Source organism: Sphaerodactylus townsendi, linkage group LG07, assembly GCF_021028975.2.
Source record: "Sphaerodactylus townsendi isolate TG3544 linkage group LG07, MPM_Stown_v2.3, whole genome shotgun sequence".
Classification (NCBI taxonomy): Eukaryota; Metazoa; Chordata; class Lepidosauria; order Squamata; family Sphaerodactylidae; genus Sphaerodactylus; species Sphaerodactylus townsendi.
In genome coordinates, this window is record NC_059431.1 from 49,299,930 (window position 1) to 49,325,642 (window position 25,713).

At 43.4% G+C, this 25,713-nt stretch overlaps 1 protein-coding gene across 1 annotated transcript in view; it reads right to left on the bottom strand.

The window, feature by feature from the left end:
- Positions 1–25,713, bottom strand: part of ST8SIA4 (ST8 alpha-N-acetyl-neuraminide alpha-2,8-sialyltransferase 4) — a 112,812-nt gene that overhangs the window by 57,938 nt on the left and 29,161 nt on the right. The window contains 3 exon segments of the mRNA XM_048504171.1: positions 3,035–3,328; positions 22,418–22,590; positions 22,593–22,701. Of these exon segments, the coding sequence (XP_048360128.1) occupies positions 3,035–3,328; positions 22,418–22,590; positions 22,593–22,701 (576 nt within the window).

Sequence of the window (25,713 nt, forward strand, 5' to 3'; positions counted from 1 at the left end):
CCATACATTATCTTCTTTGAAACTTAACTTTTTAAAATACCTGCTAGTAGTGCCATACTGTGACTACTGTGTTGAACCATGCTGGTGAAGCTTCTCCAGGTCTCAGAATAGAAGAGATGAGAAGTTGCAGGATCTTCACCCTCTTTCCTTCCTTGAACAGGTACATCTCCCTTCTAGCAAGAAGCCCTGTCCACACCTTTCCTGCCTGGTCTGTCTCTAGAGCTTTGTTTATGAATGATGCATTCTCCACCTCCTTCTGGAAAGGGCTAAACCCAGGCCTGTTTGTGAGGTTTTGGCACTTGTTCAGGGCAATCTGGATCCATGGATGGGACATTCTCCCTCCCCATTCTGGCCACCACTTGCTTTCTCATACCTCCTCCAACCCCTGGTTTTCTCTTTCTTCCTATGGCTGAAGGCTTGTCTTCATCCCCAGCTAGTTCTGTTCCAACTCTGTCCCTGGCTTCCTGGCAGGCCTGCTCCTGGGTCAGTTGGCAGAAAATTGACCTTCGGGGGGGGGGGGTGAGGCCCCATTTCCTAACAGTCTTGGGGGCTGCTGAGGCTGGCTCCTATTGGCCATGGGTGTCACCAGGTTGTTGCTAGATGATGGCATCATAGGCCCTGGCTGGATGAACATAGGCTGATTCCTGCCCTTGGCAGGCAGTGGCCCCACCTGGCATAGCTCTCCTTTCAGCAGCTGAACTAGCAGCACTTCTCCCAGCCTAAGGTTAGTGTCTGCTGGTCTGATAATCAGGGAAGGCCCTACCATGGCTGGTGGAAGGCTGGACCAGACATCAATTCCAGACACTTCCATTTTATTGAGCAACCAGCAAAGAACATATAAGCAAGCAGTTGCTGACCAATTTGAGGATACTACAGACAATGAATAATGTTTATTGCCTTATGTGGAGAAATGGCTCCTCCCCCCCCTTTCTTTTTCTCCTCCCCTTCTCCAATCAGGTATCATAGATTTGGAGGACTTAGAAATTCCAGAGAAACATCAGGAGGAGCTACCTGACCTAGGGAAAAAAAGATATCGTGACCCAGCCTGACCAGGTCAAAAGAGAGTGGGGTCTGGGAACTGATACAACTCTGGGAAGAGAGGGGTGAGGTCTTTTCTATTGCTTTTCTGCTGGGTCACTGAAGGGAGCTGTGACCTCTTGCTGGGGTAGTGAAGGGAGCAGCCATTTTTTAACCATGTGCTCATCCAGGGAGCTCACTCAGCCTGCCAGGTAATGAGAACTCTTTGAGAATTGCAACCTTCTAAGCTTTAAGGGCTTACCCTATTTTCAACAATTCCTAGGGCATGTTTAGGGAGAGGGACAGAGGATTTGTGTTTATATCTCCTTTGTTTTGGAAACTCTTGCTCAATCTGGTGCAGTGCTAAAAATATACTTGTAGCCATTTTATTTTTAATAAATATGTTCAAACCTTAGATGTGCAGAACAGTTTTCTGCACCACGAATGCCCCACCATCTTGGATGCATGATCTAAATAGGAAGGGGGAGGAAGGCTGGCAGCTGCCAAGCAACTTTTCCTCTGGGACCTCCAATCTGCCCTGTGGAACCCAGAGAGGGGGAATCAAGGGAGACTGAGGCTAGGTCTCACGGTTGGAAAGGAAGTTGGGGAACCCTGATCTTCCCCAGCGGGCAGTTCCTCAAATGGTCAGGTGGTGGCACAGTTTACCCAGAGAGAAAGCTAGCCCTCGCCAGGAAAAGTTAGCAATCCCTGGGAGAGTCTTGGAAGCGGAATAGGGCCTGCCAGGCAAAGCAAGCCTGTTTCGTCACCTTACAAGACAATGCTTCTTGCTACTCTGAAATGTGAATATGGCAAAACGGGATTTAAGTCTAGGACACGATTAAACACTTGGAAACATTAAGAGCACTTACTAAATAGACAAAATACTGGCTTTCTAGAAGATTTTTAATAAATGAATAGTGAGGGATGCCTCCTGAGCTCTGCATTCCTCATAGCCAGGCAGGAGACATCTTGCCAACGGCTTAGGAAAAAAAAGGTGCACTTTGAAGCATTCCCCCCAAAAGATGCCTTGAGCTAAAATAAGGTGTTCTGTGGAAATCTTGCGAAGAAAGCTGTGCAGAGTACCTTCCCAGGATGCCTTTTTTTAGTGTCCCCAGGATGTCTTACTTAGGCTCAGGATGTCTTATGGTCAGCTCAGACAAACTTTAACAATGGCTATTTTATAGCATTATTTTTTTAAAAAACCCACCATAAGCCAGGAAAGAAACTTTGCATTGTAGCAACACAACAGAGACTATATTTTGGAAAGAAGTATTTCCAAAAAGACTTAATACATCACCACAGACTAAGAATCCATCTGCAGTGAAGAAATGACTAAGGTGGTTCTTCAAACACAAAAGACGGAATAAATAATACATTATAAAAGTTAAACATGATTTGTACACCTGAAGAAACAACCAATTATATCCCCTTTTTAAAAGCAAAACAAATCCTTTGGTTTAGATTTCCATACTGTCTAAATCAATATAAAAACTTGGTGATGACTCAAATATAAATATGGGGAGGGGGGAGAAATCAACGATACTAGGTTTTGGGCTGGCAGACTACTCAGATAAAAATCAAACTAGTCCAACTGAGTTTGTGTACAGAGAGAAATAAGGGAACTAAAGAACTGTTACATCATTAAGGTGAAGACATTTTTTTTTTAAAAAAACCCACATATCTGGCAAGTAGGACCAAAACTTTTAAATCAGAGAAATATTTGGTTAGTTCTACAGCAAGTGAAAGCCTTTCTAAACATTTCTTATAGATATCTACATCTTTTTTATTTTTACAGAGAGGAAAGAAAGGTCACCAAATTAAATACTTCTCACTGTTTGCCTCTAAATGAGTGGGACACATTTCTGACCAAACTAGTATGACTTTTTCAAAAACATAATTCATTATGACTAGAATAGATTCATCATAAACCTTTTAGAGCTATTCTTTCTATCTAGTGCAAATTTTAGTTGTGAATTCTATTGTGCCAAGGACTGGCCAGTCTTTTCCAGACACTTACCCTCTGACAGCATGAATAAGTCTCAGTGATGGATAGGCAGTTCGCACTTTCAATTTATTCTTAAGGATTAATGCATTAACCCACTCCACATGCTTCTCTCCGCCTTTGACCATGAAAGCTGGGATCCAAAGGACACTGTCATTCAGCATGGATAGTCTATGCACAAATTTTTCTCTGTCACTCTCATTCCGAAAGCCTCCAAATGCTCTTTGTACAACTGATGGGTTCATGGTAATAAAATCTGATTTAGTTCCCACATCTGCAGCAAACTCCACCACGGGAGCTAGATTGCACCTGAAGAGGAAGAGATTAACGGACAAATGAAAATAAATATGAAACATTCACTTAGACAAAAGGCATACATGATGTAACGGCCAAAATGAACATGACTGGCTGTTTCAAAGAAAGTGAGAAAACAAACTCTGCAGGTTCTGAAAAGCCAAGTCTGTACATTTGTGGTGATGGATAGGATGTACCTTGGTAAGTAAACACCCTTTCCCCTCCATACTAGTGACTGATTCCACAAAAGAATACAGAAGTTCTCTGAGGCTCCTTATGCCCACCATGAAAAGCCAACAGTGCAGATTGCTGATGACTGCCAGGCAAGACTTCAGTGCAGAATGAAGCATCTAATACACAGGAAATACTGGAAGTATCATAAAAATACATGTGATGTATGACATCAACAAGCCTAGATTTCTCCTGCATACTCCCATCCAAAGCTTTTAGTGGTGGGTGGTGCCACTGTGGCACCATCCTACTGCTTCCAAGAGGGCTTTCCAGCAGTGCAGGAAGCAAAAACTGCAGCCAAACCTACTGCTACCAGAAAGCTCTCCATACAAGGACTGGGGCACCACGCTCTGCCCCTAAACACCCCCAAGAACACCATGGCTCACCCCCTCATGCTGGCATCTGATTGGCATGTCAGCACAGCCCCTCCATGACCCAGACTTCTGGATTTTGCAAGGGGTGGGGCTGAAGGACAGGCGGCTGCTCGCACATTTGCCTCCACCACCAGGATAAGTGCCCTGGGAAGGACAATGCACTGGTGAAAGGCCACGCCACCCCCTCAAGCCCTTTTGCTGCCCCCTTCCCTGGGTGGGATTGTTATTGCTTTTCAAATAATGGAGGGATGAACATTGGAAAATCTTTTATCTGCCTCAAAATTGCTGCCTTCCAACAATTTTGCTTTTCAAATCTCACAGTCAGACGTGATGCTCTAGCAACTGCTCTTGAGATTTCACGAAGTGTTTCATCTTATAAACACTCCTGCAAGCATTTCAACTATCTGCACCATGGTCCTTTCCATTGACTGAACCTGTTAATATGAGCACATATCTGAAATGAGTGTCATTCTCCAGACAGCATATTGATTTGAAGATGCAGGTGCATGACTATAAATATGAACACCACAAAAATATTAGTGATTCATCATATCCTGTAAAAGACTGCAATTCTAACGATTCTTTCATCACAAAAATACGCTTTAACATTGTTTTTATGGAAGAGCTTGAAATGAAATCAGATGCTGGGGTCAGAAAGCAGCAGCAACAAAAGAACTGAGTAAAGAAACACCATTTGCATTCTATTTTAGCCTTAATTTGTCACTATTGGAAATTAATGTACACTGTAAGATTAAAAACCTCTGCACCACAATCACTAGATTGAGAAAGGGTTGTCTCCTGCTACTGCCATTTCAGACAGTCAAATAATTGACAAGGAGTCTGTCTCTACTGCTATTTTTAATAGTTTTTATTTTTAATAGCAGTTGACAAAAGAACTGTATAAAAAACGGAGGCGGCGTGGGGTGACTTGTTCAGATTACAATGGGAAGAAAGGAAAAAAATACCTGGGTGAGAAGAGAAGCAGGTATTTCCTTCAGGCAAGTACTAATTGAGGTAATCAGCCCATGTGTGGACCATGGGCTGGACCACTTCAGTCTGCTGGAATGAGTCTATATAACAAAAAGCTTTCCCATAGGGAAAAAAAGACTTGTGAACATAGAAACAATTCTCTGCAGGTCTACTCAGAATTAAGTCCCAATCTATTCACTGGGAAAGTATTTTGGGAATGCAGCCATAGGAAATTTGACCTTTAGGAAAAAGGCTGAAGTTGCAAGGTTTTTTGCTGACATGTTTCTTTTCTATGCAGAGGGGATGTTGAGTACAGAGGAGTATTAATGAAGAAGAGGAGGAGGAGGAGGAGGAGGAGGAGGAGGAGTTTGGATTTATATCCCCCCCTTTCTCTCCTGTAGGAGACGCAAAGGGGCTTACAATCTCCTTGTCCTTCCCCCCTCACAACAAACACCCTGTGAGGTAGGTGAGGCTGAGAGAGCTCCGAGAAGCTGTGACTAGCCCAAGGTCACCCAGCTGGCGTGTGTGGGAGTGTACAGGCTAATCTGAATTCCCCAGATAAGCCTCCACAGCTCAGGCGGCAGAGCGGAGAATCAAACCCGGTTCCTCCAGATTAGATACATGAGCTCTTAACCTCCTACACCACTAATGCATGTGAAGTTTCAAATTTTACAGCCCATACAGAATGTCACTACTTCAGCAAGTAGTTTTTAGCCCACTACTGCTCCTATGAATCTTCTACCCTGTGGTCTACTCAAATACTTTCTCAAAGATGGGACAGCATGAGATGAAGAAGGGAATACTGGCAGTGGGGTCAGTTCAAAACAACAGATTTAACAAACTAGTTGCTTTACAAGCACTCATTTTTAACAACCCGGTTCTACTTGAAATAGAGTGCGAACCTGCCGGATCCTGAACACCACTAATGAACGCTGAATTTGTTGTGGGTTTTCTGGACTGTATGGCCGTGGTATGGTAGACCTTGTTCCTAACGTTTCGCCTGCATCTGTGGCTGGCATCTTCAGAAGTGTATCACAGAGTGAAGTCTGTTGCACACTGTGTCCAGGAAGAAGAGAATACGTATCACCTCCTATTAAAAGTGTACATCTGAACCAGCCAATACTTCCAAACAATGTTTTGCTTTTTTTCTAAGATTGACAAGCATTTGTCACAAGGTAGTTACTGGTATACAAGAGCAGATCTGAAGTAGGATGAGGAGATTTGCAATCCTACTTGCAGTAGAATTAGGAGACTTGTAGACATCGTGACGGGTATGTCTATGCCAGAGTCCTTGCCACAAGTACCATCTTTTGGCAGCATCTATTTTGCCATTATAATCTCCAAATTCCCAAAGCTTCCAGTTATGATTTACAGGGAAACTATTGTTTGTTATAAACCAAGAAGAAAGCAAATGAATCAGAGAGTCCAAAGGAAGGATGGAAAGGACTGCATGAATCCAAGTATTGTTTGTGTAAACCAGGTTTAAAATTATGCTTCTCTAAGTTAATGGCTGTCTTTTTTTAACCATTTATCAACCAGGACAAAAATATCCCTTTTCAACATGTCTTGTGCTCATACCTGCTGTGCTAGAAGGTTGGGCAATGTTGAAAGGAGGGATAAATCCCTGCTGAGAAAACACAAATAACAAGGTCTCATGTGTATATACAGATTTTTTTCCAAAAAGATACTATTTGTATAGTAATTGCAATGAGATTTTGATTGGATTGAAAACTCAGCAAAATTAAGGCCATTTCCCCACTGAGATCTAGATACAACCAGGTTTCAAAAGAATCGGCCCCTTTTCATCGAGGTTTCGCACTCTCCACTGCAGCATGTGTGGGATCAGGACATCCATGTCTATCAAGCTTTCAAACAATGCAGCAATCCCCATTATCACGCAATTGAATGCATGATCTTTCTTCCTCGTCCTGATTGGCTGTTGCACTGTGTTGGGGTGGGAATTTTTAAAACTTTTTTTTTGCACAGCTAAGTCACCACACACATGTGTAGATAGGACGGTAGCTGTTTTTGCGCTAAGTTACATTTATGCGCAGCTTCGGTACTCTTTACCCATGCAGCTGTGCTGGCACAAAAGTGTAATTTTACTTTACAGTTGCCACAGAAATCATGTTCCACTCAGCTACATTTCAACATAGACTTTGCTGGTGCGGAACAAAAAAAAGGGCTGCGCACACTTCACACGCAGCCCGCCGTGCTTTGGCTGGAAGGCTCCACAACACTTCCTACGGCAGGAAAAACAAATCTAGAGTCAAAACCTGATCCTCCCCTCCAATCAGCGCATGTTTTTTAAGAAGGTGCACTTTCATGCAGGTTCTGAAAAAACACGCAATAAGGAGGAGAGGGAGCACCAGAACCAGGATGAATCCATGTTCAGCGATCAGGCAGCGGGGAGTTCTTGCTGAAACCTGGTTATTTTGCATGAGTATCACGTGATTAATCGACAGTGGGGAATCGATCTAAGAAGTAGGATGAAATGCACTTTTATGAAGAAGTCAGAACAGAGAAAAAGATGAAACTGATATTTTTACAGAAATTTTGCCAGGATATTTGCAGTCAGCAAGAAAGTGGTAATAACTCTAATTAGGAGTTCAGTTTTGTTTTGTGGTTTCCTGTTGACATTCAAATAACTAGTTTCTCTGTTTCATTATGCCTTTGGTAGTACTAAGAAAATCCACCCTTTACAAGGCTCAGCCACAAACAGAAATTCTGCTTAACATTTTATGACTCTATCAATGCAAAACCATTTTTTTAAAAACTCTATGTAAGGACTGGCATAAATAGTTTATTTATTTATTGTTTTGTTTTTTATACCGCCCTATCCCCAAAGGGCTCTGGGCAGTGTACAACAGAAATTAAGTCATAATACAGCTAAACAACAAAATCAAAGCTAAACAAGCAAATTTCAATAACAATATACTATTAAATCCCTTTAAAAACAGCGATTAATACAAAAATAATGTCAAAGGCGCCCAGTAAAACCCAAATTTAAAACCCTCCCGAAATGGGAAGACTGCGGGTCCCATCAATAAAGAGAGACCCAGATATAAAAGCAGGAGCAGGAGCAGGAGGGGGCACCACCCAGCGGCTGGCTACTCCAAAGGCCCGGTGGAACAACTCAGTCTTGCAGGCCCTGCAGAATTCACCAAGGTCCTGCAGGGCCTGGACAGCTGGAGGGAGAGTGTTCCACCAGGCAGGGGCCAGAGCTGTAAAGGCCCTGGCCTGCATGGAGGCCAGCTGAATCATTGAGGGGCCGGCGACCACCAGCAGATTGCCTCTGCTGAACGCAGAGGCAGAGTAGGGACATATGGGGTAATACGGTCCCGAAGGTACAAGGGTCCCAGGCCACGTAAGGCCTTAAAGGTCAAAACCCATACCTTGAAAATGATTCGGAACTCGACTGGGAGCCAATGCAAGCGGTGTAACACAGGCTGGATGTGATCTTGGAAGGCGCCACCTGCAAGCAGTCGAGCCGCCGCATTTTGGACCAATTGTAACTTCCGAATCAACCGCAGGGGAAGGCCCGCATAGAGCGAGTTACAATAGTCTAACCTGGAGGTGACCATTGCATGGATAACAGTGGCTAGGTCCGTCTGGGAGAGGAAGAAAGCCAACCGCCGGGCCTGATGGAGATGGAAAAAAGCAGCCCGGGTTGTAAGGGCCACCTGGGTCTCCATTGAAAGGGACGAATCCAGGTGGACCCCCAGGCTGCGAACAGAGGAGGTCGGCGCCAATGAGACCCCCTCCCACACCGGCAGCTGGAAATTCCCAACCCCTCCCTCGCGGCCAAGCCAAAGAATCTCCATCTTTGATGGATTCAGTTTTATCCTGCTCTGCTGCAACCAACCAAAAACCGCCTCCAGACAATGCTGTAGAGCCGCAGGGGCAGCGACTGCTCCCTGCTCCATCAACAGGATGAGCTGAGTGTCATCAGCATACTGATGACAGGTCAGCCCAAAACTCCGTACCAGCTGAGCAAGGGGTCACATATAGATGTTAAATAACAGTGGGAATAATAATGCCCCCTGGGGTACACCGCAGTACAGCGGGCACTTCCAGGAGGCTTGATCCCCACACCACACTTGCTGACTCCAGTCCCGGAGGAACAAGACAATCCACTGAAGGACAGTGCCCCACACCCCGGAAACAGCCAGGCGGTGGGCCAAAAGATCATGGTCGACCACATCAAATGCTGTGGTAAGATCTAACAATACTAGCTTGGCGCCCTTCGCATCCACCTCCCGGTCAAGCTTTCGTATCTGTGTCAGAAACAACGAGGAGACAGTCTCCGTCCCATGGAGTGCGTCATGCGAAGCGGACTGGAAGGGTTGAAGAAAGCCAGTGTGTCATCCAAGAGAGGGAACCTCCTGAAGCTGCTCGGTAACACTCACTCTCTCAATTACGCTTCCCAGAAAATGAAAGATTCGAGGCGAGGGCAGTAAAATTTGGCCAGGAATCCCCCCGGATCTAATCACCGATGGTCTTTTAAAGGAAGATGGGCGGGACCACCTGCACTCCCTTCCAACCCACATCCGGAAAGACTCCTTGCTCAAGGGAGCCATTGATGATATTCAACAGATGGAGTCGTAGCTCCGCCCGGCAGGACTTAATAAGCCAGGAGGGGCACAGATCCAGAGGACAGGTAGTAGGTCTAACAGCAGCCAAGGCCCTGTCAACAGCGGTTTCAGAGAACAGGGAAAACTGGGCCAAATAAGGGCCTGAAGATGGCAAGGGAGCCTCCAGCTCACTAATTGTAGACAATGTGGCGGGAAGGTCCTGGCGGAGCTACATGACTTTATCCTCAAAAAAGCTCATTAATGCCTCACAGCTAATAGTCAATTGGAAATTTATAGAACCTTCCGATAGGGAGGTTAAAGATCGAATTATACGAAACAATTGTGCTGGCGAGAGCTAGCAGATGCAAGAGAGGAGGAGAAAAACTCTTCGCCTCCTTCATCGCCATCTCATAGGCCTTCATAAACGTCCTATAAGATGCTCGCGCAGCTCCATCACGAGATTTCCTCCACACTCGCTCCAGATGTCTAAGCACCCATTTCATATGGCGTAGCTCCTCCGTATACCAGGGAGCCCGCCAAGAACGGGGGAGTAGATGACGCCAGGGGGCAATAGCCTCAATGGCATCGGAGAGCTGGGAGTTCCAGTCCTCCACATGCTCATCGAGCGTGCTGGCGGGTTCAGAATCCCGTTGAGCATTCAGGAAGCCAAGTGGATCCATAAGTCTCCGCAGGTGGGCATAAATTTAAAAAAACCATCATTTACAGTAGGAGGAAACTGCTGCAAAAAGGGGGGATGGAAGGAACCAAAGTATCTCATTCAGCCAATCCTGGCTGTTTGTATACACACTGACATATTTACCTTTTGAAAAAGATCTCATGTGACTAATTGGATTTGAAACTGAATGAAAATACAAATTTCTTTCCCATTGGCAACCAAACAATTTTTTTTCCTGCTGACAAAACCAATCAGCCCAAAACAATCAGCCAGTGTTAAACTGGGACCTCCCCACTATGTCTGACCCAGGAAGGGTCTTATGTTAATGCAATAAGCAGCTTCCAAATCAATCAAGAGCCAGGAAAATCAATGCTTTCACTTTCTGAGGTTTCATTAACAGGTGAGAATCTACCCTTTTCCAAGAGTGAAATACAAACTATGTATATAATGCTGCTCCTTCTGCACATCAAGAACTGTGGGGTGGGAAAGTAACTTTTATCTTTCTAAAGCATCTGCTTCTGAGACACAAGTGTTTTGCTAAACCAGCAGCAGTCACTTCAGAATGCTGGAACTGATTATTTTGCAAACAAAAAAAATACCACAGAACTCACATTCTCAATTCCAAGTTGCATGAATAACGCTTAAACATAGATCTCAGACTGCTTCCTTTGAAGAAGCTGCACATCTAGCAGATGGTAAGAGCATGAAAAAATAAGCAGAGGAATATATGCAAATTGGGGGAAGTGGGGCAGTGCAAACAGAACAAGGTAGCTACTTCCAGCTATGAAGGAAAAGCTCACTAGAACATTGTTTCCCCTGCTGGGAGTGAAAGCCTTACTTGGCATGCCACCTAACCTCAAAGCAGAAGTCAAAACCTGCCTGGAGTTTTTGTTCCTCATTGGAAGAGGAAGAGAAGGAGAAGAGTTGATTTTTCAACCCACTTTTCTCTTATGTGAAATGGCTTGCAATCACCTTTCCTTTTTTTTACCCACAACAGACACCTTGTGAGGTAGTTGGGGACGAGAGAGTTCTGAAAGAAATGTGACTAGCCCAAAGTCACCCAGCAGACTTCTTGTGGAGGAGTGAGAAAACAAATCCAGTTCATCAAATAAGAATCCACTATTCATGTGTAGGAGTGGGGGATCAAATCCAGTTCTCCAGGTTCGAATCCACTGCTCTTAACCACTACACCAGGGGTCCCCAAACTACGGCCCGGGGGCCAAATGTGGCCCCCTGAAGGCATTTATCCGGCCCGCCAGGCATGGCAGCGATAGCTCCATTCATGTGCAGTGGGGGCTCGAGGGAGAGGAGGAACCGGCCCCAACGGCTGTTGATTGCAATTACATGATGGCACCCCCAAATCTCCATGAATTTTCTGACCCAGAGTTGGAAACCTTACATGTGGCAACTCCTGCTCCGCCCTTCCCTCTCGGCTACTCCATGTGTTGCTCTCAGGCTTTCTGTTCCGCCTCACTCCCATTGGCATCAGCCAGGCTGGTGAATCGCTCGCTGGCTGCTAGGGAGGAAAGAACCCAGGAAGATACCTGATCCTGGGTTAGATGGAATGTCTCATTGGGAAAGTTCTGCTTTTTTTTTTACAGGGGAAGGTATTCCACAGCCTCCCCAACAATATTTGGAGCCCACCCTGTACTTGACATACTTTGGTCACTGTTCTAAAAATAGACCATGACAGAAAGGCTGAAAGGTGAAATCAAACATTTTACAATCATTTGTGCATAGGAATTTGTTCATAGTTTTTTTTAGTCCGGCCCTCCAACAGTCTGAGGGACAGTGAACTGGCCCCCTGTTTAAAAAGTTTGGGGACCCCTGCACTACACCATGCTGCAGCTAGGTAAATTAACACAATGATAGCGCATCTATGATATCAAAGCTTTATGTAATATTCTAAAATACTGATTTGCAAAGATCCCTCATCAGGATGACTACTATCATGCCCAACTTTTTTTTTATTCCCTCACCCCAATTTTTCTGTGGATAGAGCATTTCTGTGGACAGAATGATTCTTACCCTCAGAATCTGAAGGATATTATGGAAATAAAGAAAGTGCATACCTACACAAAATAATTAATCTGGCTTCAATTCACTACTTTTATTTTCTGCAGAGTCCCAGAAAATTCCAAATTCAACTAGGAGTCAGAATTCTACTCAACTGAGCAAACTTTACCCTCTTGTCCAGCATAGTGCGGCAGACCTTCTAACCCGGAGCCCTTGTGTAGTGACCAATGCCCAGCCATTAGGCTGTGTAGCATCCTGGTTTCTTGAGGTTTGCATGTACTAGGAAATGTACACATCAGGTCAAAGTTACAGACTCTCTTGACCTGTGTTAAGGCACTTTAAGGGTTGGAACCCAAATAATCTTTGAAAACAGTTTGTTAAGAGATGTGCATTCATCACCAAATAATGAAAGGCTTGGATTCTGCCTGTGAGTGCAAAGAAGGGTTGATTTTGATAATTTCCCCTCCTGTGGAAGACTGCCAATTGCCAGGTCCTTAGAAGCAGCATTTCAGGGATCATTTTGTCTATTGAAAATCAGTGAAAATTGTCCTTCCTTGCTTGCACCTGTGGAAATCTAGGCAGAATCCCCTCTATATCAATTTAAAAAACTCTATACCTTTGAATAATCCCACTTTTTTTCTTTTCATCAGTTTCCACAGGAAACATTTCTGTAACTTTGTTTCTCATCCAATTTTGATGAATTTTCAAGGACTCACAAAATGGATCCTTACTGCCAAATTTCAGAAAATTAGGCCAAAGGTTCCCCGTGTTATTGGCAATTAAATTTAAAACACATTTCCAGATATAGTGCAGTAATTTTCCACCCAATTAGTACTAAATTCTCAGGGATTGCACTCTACACTCATAGAGTGAGATTACATCTAAGGATAAAACCGCAGAGATCATTAAGTTACAGGATATTTTCTTCTAAGATATTTTTTGGCGCAAGTTTTAAATACAGAATGCAGAATTGCAGTCAAAGAGGTGGCAATCTAACTTAAAAGACTTTAAACCCTTTTCTACTGCAGTGGCCCGTGCTCAGGTGACTTTTCTACTGTGGGAAATTATACAAATTCCTGTTTTTTTCTCTCCACATGGGAAACAATAGCTAGAATTTGGTTTGGGGGGAGAAAAAAAAACAGAAAGTGCTTACTGTATATCTCGGCAGGTATAAGCTTCCAATTCAAGATATAAGTCGAGGCTCTAATTCCACTCACAAGCCAAAAAAACTGGGAAAACCGGCCGACTCATGTATAAGTCGAGGGTGGGAAATAATTGCAAATTTCTGTACAAAAATAGATACCTACAAAATTACTTTACATTGAGGCACTCAGTAAGGCTAAATTGCCTTTTGAATATTTATTTCAAAGAAAAACAGTAAACTAGCTCTATAAGCCCTGATTCTCCCTTTAAATCCACTCAGAAGGGGGGGGGTGTGATTTAAAGGAAGAATCTGGGGAAAATTTGAGGGTGCCGGTCAAGGAAGGAATGTTTATGTTAGCTGTACTAACATTTCCCTCAGGAGTATATCTTCAGGAGATTCCATCTGATGATATCACTCCAGGCTCTGCAAGTTGGGTCTAGGGGGGCCAAAGTTATGGACTCCCAAAAGGGTAGCCCCATCTACTATTAGCTTCCTCCATTGGAAACAACGGGATGAGGAGAATCTACCTCTTTGGTAATCCATAACTCTGGATCCTCTGGACTGGTATCATCAGTAGTGTCACCTGATGATACCTTGAAATTTGGTGCCACTAGCTGAAAAACTGAGCCCCCTAGCGGCTGACAAAGTAAAAACTCTAAAATATTTTTAAAAATGCACCTCACTTGCGTATAAGTCGAGGGGGGCTTTTTCAGCACAAAAAATGTGCTGAAAAATTTGACTTATATGTGAGTATATACGGTATAAACCTCATCTTCCCCCTCCATGTTTAAGACATACTGTAATCCCATTTTATTTTTAAAAAACAGAAACAAAAAACAGAAAACAGGAAGCTACATGCAATTCAGTATCACGTAGACGTTTTGACCTATGCCATGACTTCAGCTGGCCAAGCAAATTAAACTCGGGTCCAACCCAGAAATGAATAACAGAGTTTTCACGAGAGGCCACCCCATAACACACCTCTACATAATTGCTTCAGGTGTCACCACTGGGGTCTCAGACTGGAGAGGCTCACAGAAATGTACTTGTTTTTGAGCTGGCACCTTCTGCGGGGACATGCCCTTGAAGTTTCTGAATGTTAAACACTGGGGGGCTTCGAAATCTCCTGCCATGAATTGCTCTCTTCTCTTGTCTCTCTCTCTCTCTTCTAGTCCAAGGTCAATTGATTGTGATTGGGGAAAGATAAAAGAAATCCTCCAGCATAAGAGTGTCATTTAAATTATGCTGAAAAATAGGAAAAGCCAATCAAGTTAGTTAAGTTAGGATGCCAGTTCAATGCATGGAAGGGCTATGGATCACTGGTACACTGCAGGTAGGTACTCTGCACAGACTGCAGCACAGTTTCAATGAAACTTGAAACCTGCACAAAGTCTTGCAAGGAAGCTCTTTGTCTTGCCATTCCATCAGGCCTAACATTCTTGGAACACCACAGAGAGGCACATGAACAGCCACAACAAAGCTTCTGGGATGAGTATGGGAAGCTTCATTCCCAAAAAGCTAACAGAAATACTTTGCGAAAATTTTTGATTAGGGATGTACTTGATGCACCTTGGGATGTACTTGAAGAGAAGGATAGGAATTGACTAAAATAAATAAAAATAAACAAATACCTGCACACTACATTGGGGGGGGGGGATTAAAAGGTAAGTTCAGCTACCAAGAATGACCCAGTCAGACATAAAAGGAGCAATCCTGAGTAAGTATAAGAAGAAGCCCCATTTTATTCAATGGGGTTTATTCCCAAGAAAGTTTTCTTAGAACTGCAACTTTAGATGCTAACACTGGGACAAAATACTGTTGCCATCAAGCTCCAAATGTTTGTTCTTGTGTGATACCCAGAAATGATATACAGAATATCTTTGTTTGGGGAAGTTCTTTTACTTTTTATGACTCAGATACTTCAAAGTATTTTATGGGTCTAGCCTGCAGGATCTTAGACGCAGGCAGAAATTTATGAATGTACATCTGTACTTCTTTAATTTGTTTATGCAACACACATTCCAAGAAGCCATTCCAGTTTCCAACTTTTAAAAAATGAGGTGAAAATAAAGTCTTTCACACCTGAATCAAAATCTAGATTCACTAAGTAATATGCAATGGATGCATACGGCGTTGATTTTAAACACTTACAGTTTTATATTCTGAAGTGTCCTATCACATTAATTGTGCTCTGGCAGATTCATCTCTAGTGTGATTGGAACTGCATTACTGATGTCAAGAACATATAATTGACTATGAGAGCCAACAGTAGTAGTGGTTGAGTAGTAGTTAGAGAAATTTGTCTTGGAATCTGATGGAAGTCCTTAAGCCAATGTCATTCTCTCACCTTAATATCTATGACAGGATTGTTGAAAGAATAAATGGGAGAAACAACAAGCCAAGAATGCTGCCATAAACTCCTTGGACTTCATAGAAAGATTAAAAATGAGATTGATGGACAGGTCTTCTTACACCTCCATATATTCTGACATGCCAACATTAGCTAACTCCAATCTGATTAAAAGCAACACTATTTTCAAAAACTGACTTCCAAAGGTAGCATTTTGTGTTGCATTTTGCAGATTCCTGTGAGCTGCTCCCATCCCTTGCACACATATAAGAAGTAGAAGAGTACATTTTTATACCTTGCTTTTCTGTACCTTAGGAAGTCTCAAAACTACTTCCATTCCCCACAACAGGAACCTTGTGAGGGAGATGGAACTGAGAGCATTCTGAGAGAACTGTGATTGGCCCAAGGTTACCTAGGTAGAATCCCCACTACCATCTTAGCCAGGTTTCAGAACACAAACTAACCAGGTTTGAGGGACGACCTCCCCATTGCTTGTGTGGCAGATTCCGTTTCTGGTGCTCGTTCTCCCCATTAATCTGCGTTCCGGCAGGCCCTGGTTGCAAGTGGCATAGACCCCATTAACACAGTTCAGAGCTGATCCGAGGGGAGGGATGAGGGTTGAAATCCTGACTAGTTTCCCGCCCTGGAGTGTGATGCAGAATTTGGGCAACCAATCAGCACTGCGATGCACACACAGGCTTTCTTTGGTTTCATTTCCGCTTTTGCAATTGGCCAGCAGAAGGGGATGCAAACATTAAACAGTCAAACACGTAACTTTGAATCATTCATGGTTTATTATTATAGGTAATGATTAACTGTTTGCAATAGTTAAACAGTTAAACGTTAAACTTTTACATGCTGGTTTTTTTATCACACCCCTACAATGTACATTTCCACAGTGGGAAAAGGTCCCACCCCATCAAGGCATGCCAGCCAATCAGGGGAGACAGGCAAAGCGAACTAGCCTGGTAGTGGGGATTGCTAAGAGTTCTGCAACCGGGTGTGTCTGCTGTGTGCTCACTGCGGTGGGGAGGGAGAAACTCTGATGAAGAGGACACAGTTTCACAATGAACAGGTTTGGATCTGCGTGCAAATTTCAAGTGGGGATCCAACCCTAGAGGGCTGCATGTAGAGGAGTGGGGAATCTAATCTGGTTCTCCAGATTACAGTCTGCTGCTCTTAAGGACTACACCACTCTGGCTCTTGAGCAAATATAGAATAAATTACATACACAAGTGGAATCCTGGAATCTGAGATCAATTCCGCACTTGCGTTATCGACCTAACTTCGAGCTGCATTTGACCTAAGTGCTCCGCACAACCACTGGGATTGACGTGGTTTTGTATCAGCTTTGTCCCGTTTAACCGTCAAATTTCCGACTCCAGTTGGTAACTACTACTTTTTCAGGGAACCATGCTCGAACTCAGCTCGATTCCAGTAAAGTGTGGAATCTCTGGTGCCAGGAGTCCCCCATTCAGCCAATCACAGCTGAGTGTTTCAGGCATGCGTACAGCTGGAGAACTGCCGCAGCGAAAATCACGCCTAATTTTTTCCCCCGCTTCTTTCTTGCGTTCGAAACGATGGCTGGTCACACAAACGGCGCACAATTTCCGCATACCAATGTAAGCGGCGAATCAAAAAACGCCACCTTTGTCCCTCCATTCCTGTGGCAGTTTTTTTAAATAATGTGTGTGGGGATAGATGGAACATGGCCATAAAACAGTAGCCAATCGGAACGGAGCAGCGAAGAGGCACAGGATGATTCTGCCCTCCGAGCTGGGATCAAGCTGGTTGCAGTGGGGAACAACAATGGCTTCGACCTAGGTTAGTACCCTTCTCAGGGAACTGGGTCGAACCTATTATACTCGTGTGCGGAATCGCCCTGAGTGGTGTCTATTCTCAAGTCAACCTTTATTAACATACTAGAATAAAACATAAACAAGAAGAAAAAATGAATATCCATATATAATATAATAGATATTGACAATTGGCTACAGTACTATTGAAGTCTTACTCTACATTTGTAAATGTATTTCAATGGAAAGACACAGAAATGTGGCTGTTGTCTTGATTATATTATCGACAACATTATTCAATAAGTATAAGATTTTTGTTGGTCCAACAAACATTTTTCTTTTGCCAGAACCAGTTGCAAAAGATTTAATCTAGTTGCCTCATAGAGAGGGCAGTACAAAAGCACATACAAGAGCAATTCTACACAGTTCATTGTGCATATGTAAATTCTCTCATGATGGCAAATTTTCAACTGTCTCTGTTGAGGTAATGTCTATAGGACTATATTCTCTGGAGGCAACAAGGCACCAAACCAAAAGGCATTGTATAGCCCAGGGGTAGGGAACCTGCGGCTCTCCAGATGTTCAGGAACTACAATTCCCATCAGCCCCTACCGGCATGGCCAATTGGCCATGCTGACAGAGGCTGATGGGAATTGTAGTTCCTGAACATCTGGAGAGCCGCAGGTTCCCTACCCCTGGTATAGCCAAATCTAGTAAATGGAGAGCTAACCCTAAGTTACAAGAACAGATGGTTTTTTAAAAAGGCCCAGACCTCAGAGGATATGACACCTAAGTGGAAGAGCCTATGTACTAACAACATATGCATCAGGATTATTTTTTTTAAATATTTGTGTTAACTTTAGCCATTAGTTAAAAAAGGGGGTACAGAAATTAGTAAACTACTACTAACAAAAGAGAAGAGATTGTAATGCTTAATTATATTATATAAGGAATATACTTGCATTTTGCGACTTCTGTTTTTGTATCATGATGCAAGTAAGATTTACAATAATATTCTATGACATTTTAGTTGTTTTATTAATATAGCTATAATGAAGCATCAAGGTTGCTTGCATATTTTTACAACCACCACCACAGCAATAATAATAAACAGTAAAAACAAGTTGGATCCAAAGTAAATTTTCCAATGGCAAAGTGAAACTTCCCTGTTTCTCTCTCCCACTGCAGCCCAACAATCACCAAAAAATACAGCTCCTAGAAAACAGGGGACCTTCAAGAATGGTGGTGGTGGGGAATCAGCAGCTTGAAGAGGGAATTGGTGGAAACTGCTGTTTTAGTCTGAATCTAATCTAATAACAATAATAGTCCAGGAGTAATCAAAGCAAAAAAGAAAAAAGAAACATTCCAAATGGAAATTATAAAGCAAATGTTTTCAAGAACAGCAACATCATCTGGAATAAGACTGTAATCTATGCCTCTGCTCACAGTATGTGGTATCCTGCTCTTACTTCATTATATTCTACTTTTGCCATTTCATTTTCTAAAGAGATTACATATAATTAATGCTCAATGTAGAATGACCATGAGCAGAGTCTAGAGTTACCAACAGAGTTACTCAGACTAGGTCCTTATTTTTTAGGAAAAGGCACAACTAGCAAAACAGTTTTGAATAAAAGGTGTTCATGGCCACCTAAACATCTAGAAACTAGTCAGGTGCAAAACCTTGGGTCCTTGACCCTGGGTTTTCAAAATAAGCACAATCCCATAAAATACAGGCACAGCATCTATTGCAGATCAAATGGATTTCTAAATGACAGATGGACAAGGATTCAATATCCAAGGGTGGGGCTCATATCCAAGAAACTTATCTGCTGGACATCCCAATGTGCATGGCTCTGGCAGCTGTGCCACCTGAAGGCTTCCAGACACCAAAGGGGCACCAAAAAGAACAAAAAACCTGGATGTCTGGAAAGCCCTCCACAGTGGAGTGGTGGAGTGCCCTGCAGCCAGTGCCTTTGCCCCCTCCATTGGTGTAGGTTTCCCTTACGCCAGTGGAGGGGACAAATGTGCCAGATGTCATTTCACACACACACACACACACACACACACACACACACACACACACGCAGCCCAATCTGGATTGGATTGTAAATTGCACAAACTGAAACCATAAATTCTAACAAAACAAAAGGAGTCTTTAATGTCATCCAGAATCAGGTCATTAACTAGTTTGGTATCTAAGCCAAACCCACCATGAGTAATTTTATCTATTAAGCGCTTAGCAAATATCTCTTAATGGGTTCCCTCCCACATCCCTTTGTGGGTCCGAATGGAGGAGGCAGTTTCTCATCTACAACAGCCACTAACCATTCAGAAAAAAATTCATCTGGCACTGTGAAGACACCATCAGTGACAGAAAAATAAGCCTTCCTTGGCTGATTTTTCACAGTCAAAGTGCCCCATGGTAGATCTGGGAGCTTACCTGCCATGGTGCTTTTTGCCCTGCTTCTGACTCCCCACAGCTCCCCAATTCTTCCTGGGATTCGAGGCAGGGCCAGCACATTATGGCCCAGCTGTTTATTCACAAACCCAGTGCTTTTCCAATTGCACCGCAAGCTCTTCTGCAATCTCTTCCACTGTCTCCAGCGTTCTGATTCTCCTCCAGATTCCCCCACTCACTTTTATTAGTTTTAAATGACTCTGAACCCAGAACTTATCCTGTTTCAATGAAGTGAAGTGGGGAAAAAACGCAGAGAGAGGAACTGCAGATTTTAGCCAGAAAAACAGGGACGGGGCACCGCAGACAGCAGGGCACAGCTTCCCTCACACACATGGATTTTACTCATGGAAGGAGGGTGTGGGGTGCCGCAGACAGCAGGGCACATCTTCCATCACACACGCATGGATTTTACTCATAGAAGGGAAGTGTGAGGCACCACAGACGGCAGGGCACAGCTTCCCTCACACACACAAGTATTTTACTCATGGAGGGGGGGTACCATGGATGGCAGGGCACAGCTTCCCTCACACACACATGGATTTTACTCATGTAAAGAGGGTATGGGGCAACATGGACAGCAGGCAACAATTCTGTCAAAAACATCCAGCACCTGTTGATTGGTGGGGTGAGCCAGAGCGCCCAGGAAGGAAAAATGGGCCCGGTTCTACTGCCGTGGGATTTTTCACAACAGTGAAATCCAGCAAAGTCACAGAAGGGCATTTCAAAAGAACCTCCAATTTGGCAGTTTTTGAAAGTCGCAGAGCAAAGCCAATTCTTCAGGGCGGCGCCAGAACAACAAGGTGGCAGAGACGCTGCAGAACCGGAAGCTGTGAAGAATTCCCAGCTGCACAGAAGTATTCTCTGTGCTAACAACAGGGCATTTTGACCATGAAAAATCAGCCTTTGGCACCCATACTGCCCCCTCTTGACGCCCCTGCTTTGTATTTGTACCATCTACAGAATTGCCAGTACTGCAGCCCATCATCTTCGGCACTGCTGGCCCCCTCCCAGCCTTGGGATCGGATGCCATAAATATAAATAAACAATGTATTTTCAATTCAATTTTGTGTAGATGCTGCTATGGAAATTTAAGAGTTTTAATGTTAATGTTTATATTTGTATTTATTGTTTTATCAGCCTTGTTTATGGGCCCTGTACACTGCTCAGAGCCCTCTGGGGGTTGACCGGTTAATGAAGTATGATGGTGATGATGATGATGATGATGATGATGATGATGATACAATTCCTAAGCATATTTCGTTGGACTTTTTACAAGCCTTCTACCTATCATCTTTGCCATTTCAACCCACAAATCTCCTTAGAGTACCTAAACATCAATTAGTACTGTCAGTGGGAAGGGCCACCTAAGAGTTATAGTATCAACTTCTCAGATCTTTTAAAAATCATAACAGTTCTACTGCATGAGCTCAAGGTCCTAACATAACAATGAAAACAACAAACAAAACAAAACAATCACAGCATCAAGTAAAATCCATAAAATATCCATTTGCCTGAGTAGTTTTCCTGCTCAAGGGCTGACCAGTGCTTCAATAGCACCACTGGCCAGATCAACAGCATGACCTGCCATATGGGTTGGACCAGTTGGTACATAATCCTGTGCCTCAAAACACATATTCTTGAATCTACTTAGCTGTGGTAAGTAATTGAGTGTGCAATCCAGCCAATGTAAAGTACAATCAAAGATGATGCAGATGGGAGCAGACCAACATTAGTTTCCTCTGGGAATGCCACTGATGTTAAAGCAGGATGTCAGTGCAGCCTCACTGCAGCCAGGACTTCTGGGTGGCAATGGGGCTGCTGGACGTATAGCCAGCAGTGCATCTTCCCCCTTTGCCAGGGTAAGTGTCCTGGAGAGGACAAATGCACCACTGCAAGGTTGCATCATTTCCAGGAATCCTTTAAGCTCCCCTCCCCCTTTGGATAGGGCTGACAATCCCACTTAATATGTTTATGTAGTGACATCCCATTAAACAGGGCTTGCAACTTCTTTTAATTTGTTTCTGACCTTTCACATTGCATAATATTTTTGTTTTGAACAAGCAAACTAATTATTAAAAATAAAATAAGTGAATATATTTGTCCAGGCAGTTAAAATACATTTTCATTGCTGCATGGAAGGGTTTAAATTTACAGTTTCCAATTTTTTTAATGTGAGTTAGCTGACTAATCCTCAATGTATTTCATCTAAAGTTTGCCCCATATAGTGCATAAGGAAATAATAAATAAGGAAAGGTGGTTATTTTCTGCTATGACTATTGGCAAGAATAAGAAAATGATTTTTTTTTAATTTTTCAGCTTTCTATCTAAATAGGGATTTTTGCCTACATAAAGATATACAGATAGCTCTGCCTTTTTTGTATTAAAGTTTTTTTAACTTTAGGCATCACACAGTGAAAGATATTGCTCAACAATTCCAAATGTTAAAGTATTCTAGTTAAAGAATCCAAGTCCATTAAGTGGTACAACTTGACAGGCAAAATACAAATGCTCACCTTATGACAAAGTCATGGCTGTCAATCTCTTTTCCACACCAACTGTCCAGAAGGATGCCAGAATTTCCTACAACAGCACATGTCTTAAACCGACGATTCTTCATTGGTGAAACTTCAGGAGTTAGAAGGCTTCGTGGTAGGATCCTCGGAGAAATTTCATTCCTAGTGTAACGGGCACGGGCCTGTCTAGCACACACAGGCAGTGGATTACATCTCCTGGCTTAAAGCTGCTTTTGACCACTGAGACATCTCTTTCTGCATCCAAGAATCGAAGAATGTTTTTCCTGCATTTAAAATAGAAACACTATTTTATGATACTTCTGCAAGATATATGCCAGAAGCACCTAAACAGCAGCATGAATTTTCACTGACTGTTTCTGAGGACACTTCATGCATCAGGTAAATCAAGACAGGGCTATAGACAACTCAGGCCTTAATGATCCTGTTACAAAGCTGTCTTCAGATGAGTTACAGCCTTCTAAGTCCAGTGGAGTCAACTGGCAAACACACAAGGATATAAAGTTGCTTTATACTGAATTAAACCATTGGTCTATCACTGTCAATATGGTTCACTCAAACAGCTCTCTACGGTCTCAGGTGGAGGTCTCTGACATCACTAACTACCTGATCCTTTTAACTGAAGATACTGGGGATTGAACCTGGGACCTTTGCATGTCAAGCAAATGTTCTAACTCTGCTAATGATATAACTCAGTCTTCAATGTGCACCAAATCTCTTTCCTTTTCCTGTAAGATATAACACACATCAAAATAAAACATGAAGTATAAATGCTATTCATTTATGGCTTCCATAAACCTGTGTTAAAACTACATTTGTAAATCTAAGATTCACAGGCCATAAGCTGCTTTTAAAATCCAAAAGATCCATTTTCAGTGATACATTTCTCGTTGTTTTTATAATTCAATCCAATTCAATCAAATATTTTGTTGCATGACTCCATTTCCAGAGGGTCATGTTAGTTTGCTGCAGACAAAACAACAGAGCCTTGGGGCATCTTAAGGACTAATGAATTTATTCACTGGCGTAATGCCCATTGGGCAAGGTGGGCAGCTGCCCAGGGCATCACCTTGTGGGGGGCATCAAAATGCTGGGTTCGTTTTTGGGTATTTTTAGTGGTTTTCCATTTTTGGCCTGCAGGGGGTGCAGTTTTTAAGCTAGCGGCACCAAACTTTCAGCGTATCATCACAAGACTGTTCTTATGCTACCCCCCAGGTTTGGTGAGGTTTGGTTCAGGGAGTCCAAAGTTATGGACTCGCAAAAGGGGTGCCCTTTCCCCCATTGTTTCCAATGGGAGCTAATAGGAGATGGGGGCTACAGTTTTGAGGGTCCATAACTTTGGCCCCCCTGAACCAAACTGCACCAAACTTGGGGCGAATCATTAGGGCAGTCTCCAGATGAGACCCTGAAAGTTTTGAGACTGTGCTCTCTCAAAATGTGCCAGCCCCAGCCCTTCCGCAAACTCCCATTTGGATTAGCAATGCAGAAAACTCAATGCAGAACAAAGATTATTGGGCAAATTTCGGGATGTTCCTGCAGGGGGTGCATTTTTGGATGTATTGGCACCAAAATTTCTTAGATCATCTGAGACTGTCATAATGGCACCCCCAAGGTTTGGTGCAGTTTGGTTCACGGGGTCCAAAGTTATGGACCCTCAAAACTGTAGCCCCCATCTCCTTAGCAAAGAATGTGGGATGGGATACCCCCTTTGAGGGTCCATAACTTTGGGCCCCCTAAACCAAACTGCAACAAACTTTGGGGGTACCATAAGGTGCCGATACATCAAAAAATGTGCCCCCTGCAGGAACATCCCAGAAATTTGCCCAAGAATCTTTGTTCTGCATTGAGTTTTCTGTATTGCTGTCCATGGGGGTTGCAGGCGGGGGGGGGACATTTCTGAAGGCACAGTCTCAGACTGTGATGATACCCCCCAGTCTGCCCTGATGATACCCCCCCAGGTTTGGTGCAGTTTGGTTCAGGGGGGCCAAAGTTATGGACCCTCAAAACTGTAGCCCACATCTCCTAACTTGGGGAGTAGCATAAGGACAGTCTCCTGATGATATTCTGAAATTTTGGTGCTGATATGTCTAAAAACTTCACCCCCTGTAGGCACCAATGTCCTGGTGCAAAATAAAATTTGGTCGTGGTGGAGTGGCCACCCATGGGGAGGGGGCATCCAACTCAGGTTTTGCCCAGGGCTACAGTTTGCCCAGGGCTGCCTTGTTACGCCCCTGAATTTATTGTGGCAAAAGCTTAGAAGAGCAGTCAAATTACTTTAAAGTTTCAAGAAGGTGTTACTTGCTTAAAGAAGCACATAGAGGGGGAATCCCCACTGGGAAACTAAACTGGGTATACCCCAGTTCCAAAAGATGCGCCTTTTTATCACAGTTTCTCCCTCCCCACCACAGCCTGCCTCTATTAAGGACCTCAAAGTTAATCCCTGTTTCAAGCAACGCAACATTTCCCACAAAAGCGCAATCTGCTCAGCGGATCTTTTTTTCCTCGTTGTGATTGGCTGTTGTGTTGTGTTGGGGTGGGAACAATGCCCCTCACCTCTCCTTTTTAAAAAAATTTCAAGCACAGGTACATACATGCACAGGTAGCCTTTTTCACTGCATCTGCACAGCTGTTCTGATAGGCTGTCGTGTTGTGTTGGGGCGGGAACAATACCTCTCCCCCTTTTTTAAATTCACGTTATTATTCATGTTTTTACATTCAAACATAGCCACACATAGCAATTCAATCAAGCTCACAAATATAGCTTTGTATTTACGTTCCTTTGTAGCCATGACCAGCACACAACAACAATCAAAAAAAGGCTGTGCGTGCTCTGCGCACAGCCCACTGCACTCTGATTGTCTGGAACGTTCCATGTCACTCCCTAGAGCAGGAAAAATAAGCCTATAAGGAAAAATAAGGCCTGTGTCTCCCCACCGATTCAGTTTCGCCCGGTGTTTTTCAAAAAGTTGCACTTCCCTGCCATTTTTTTAAAAACGCGGGCTGAGGGGGAGAGTGCACACCAGAGCCGGGATGGAGCCGAGTTGGGCACTGAAGCTGTGGGGATTCCTCACCCAAACCAGGACTTTTGCCATGAGTATCATGAGCTTTTTAAACCGTGGGGATTCCCCCAGAGGACCAAACAAAACAACTATGCATCTTTTCCAGGTTCTGATTCTTTGCAAGCACACTCAAGGAGAAAATGTGCAGTACTTTTGAGATGCATGTTCTGGAGCTTTTATGTAACCTATGAACAAAACTGAATTAAGTATTTCTGATCA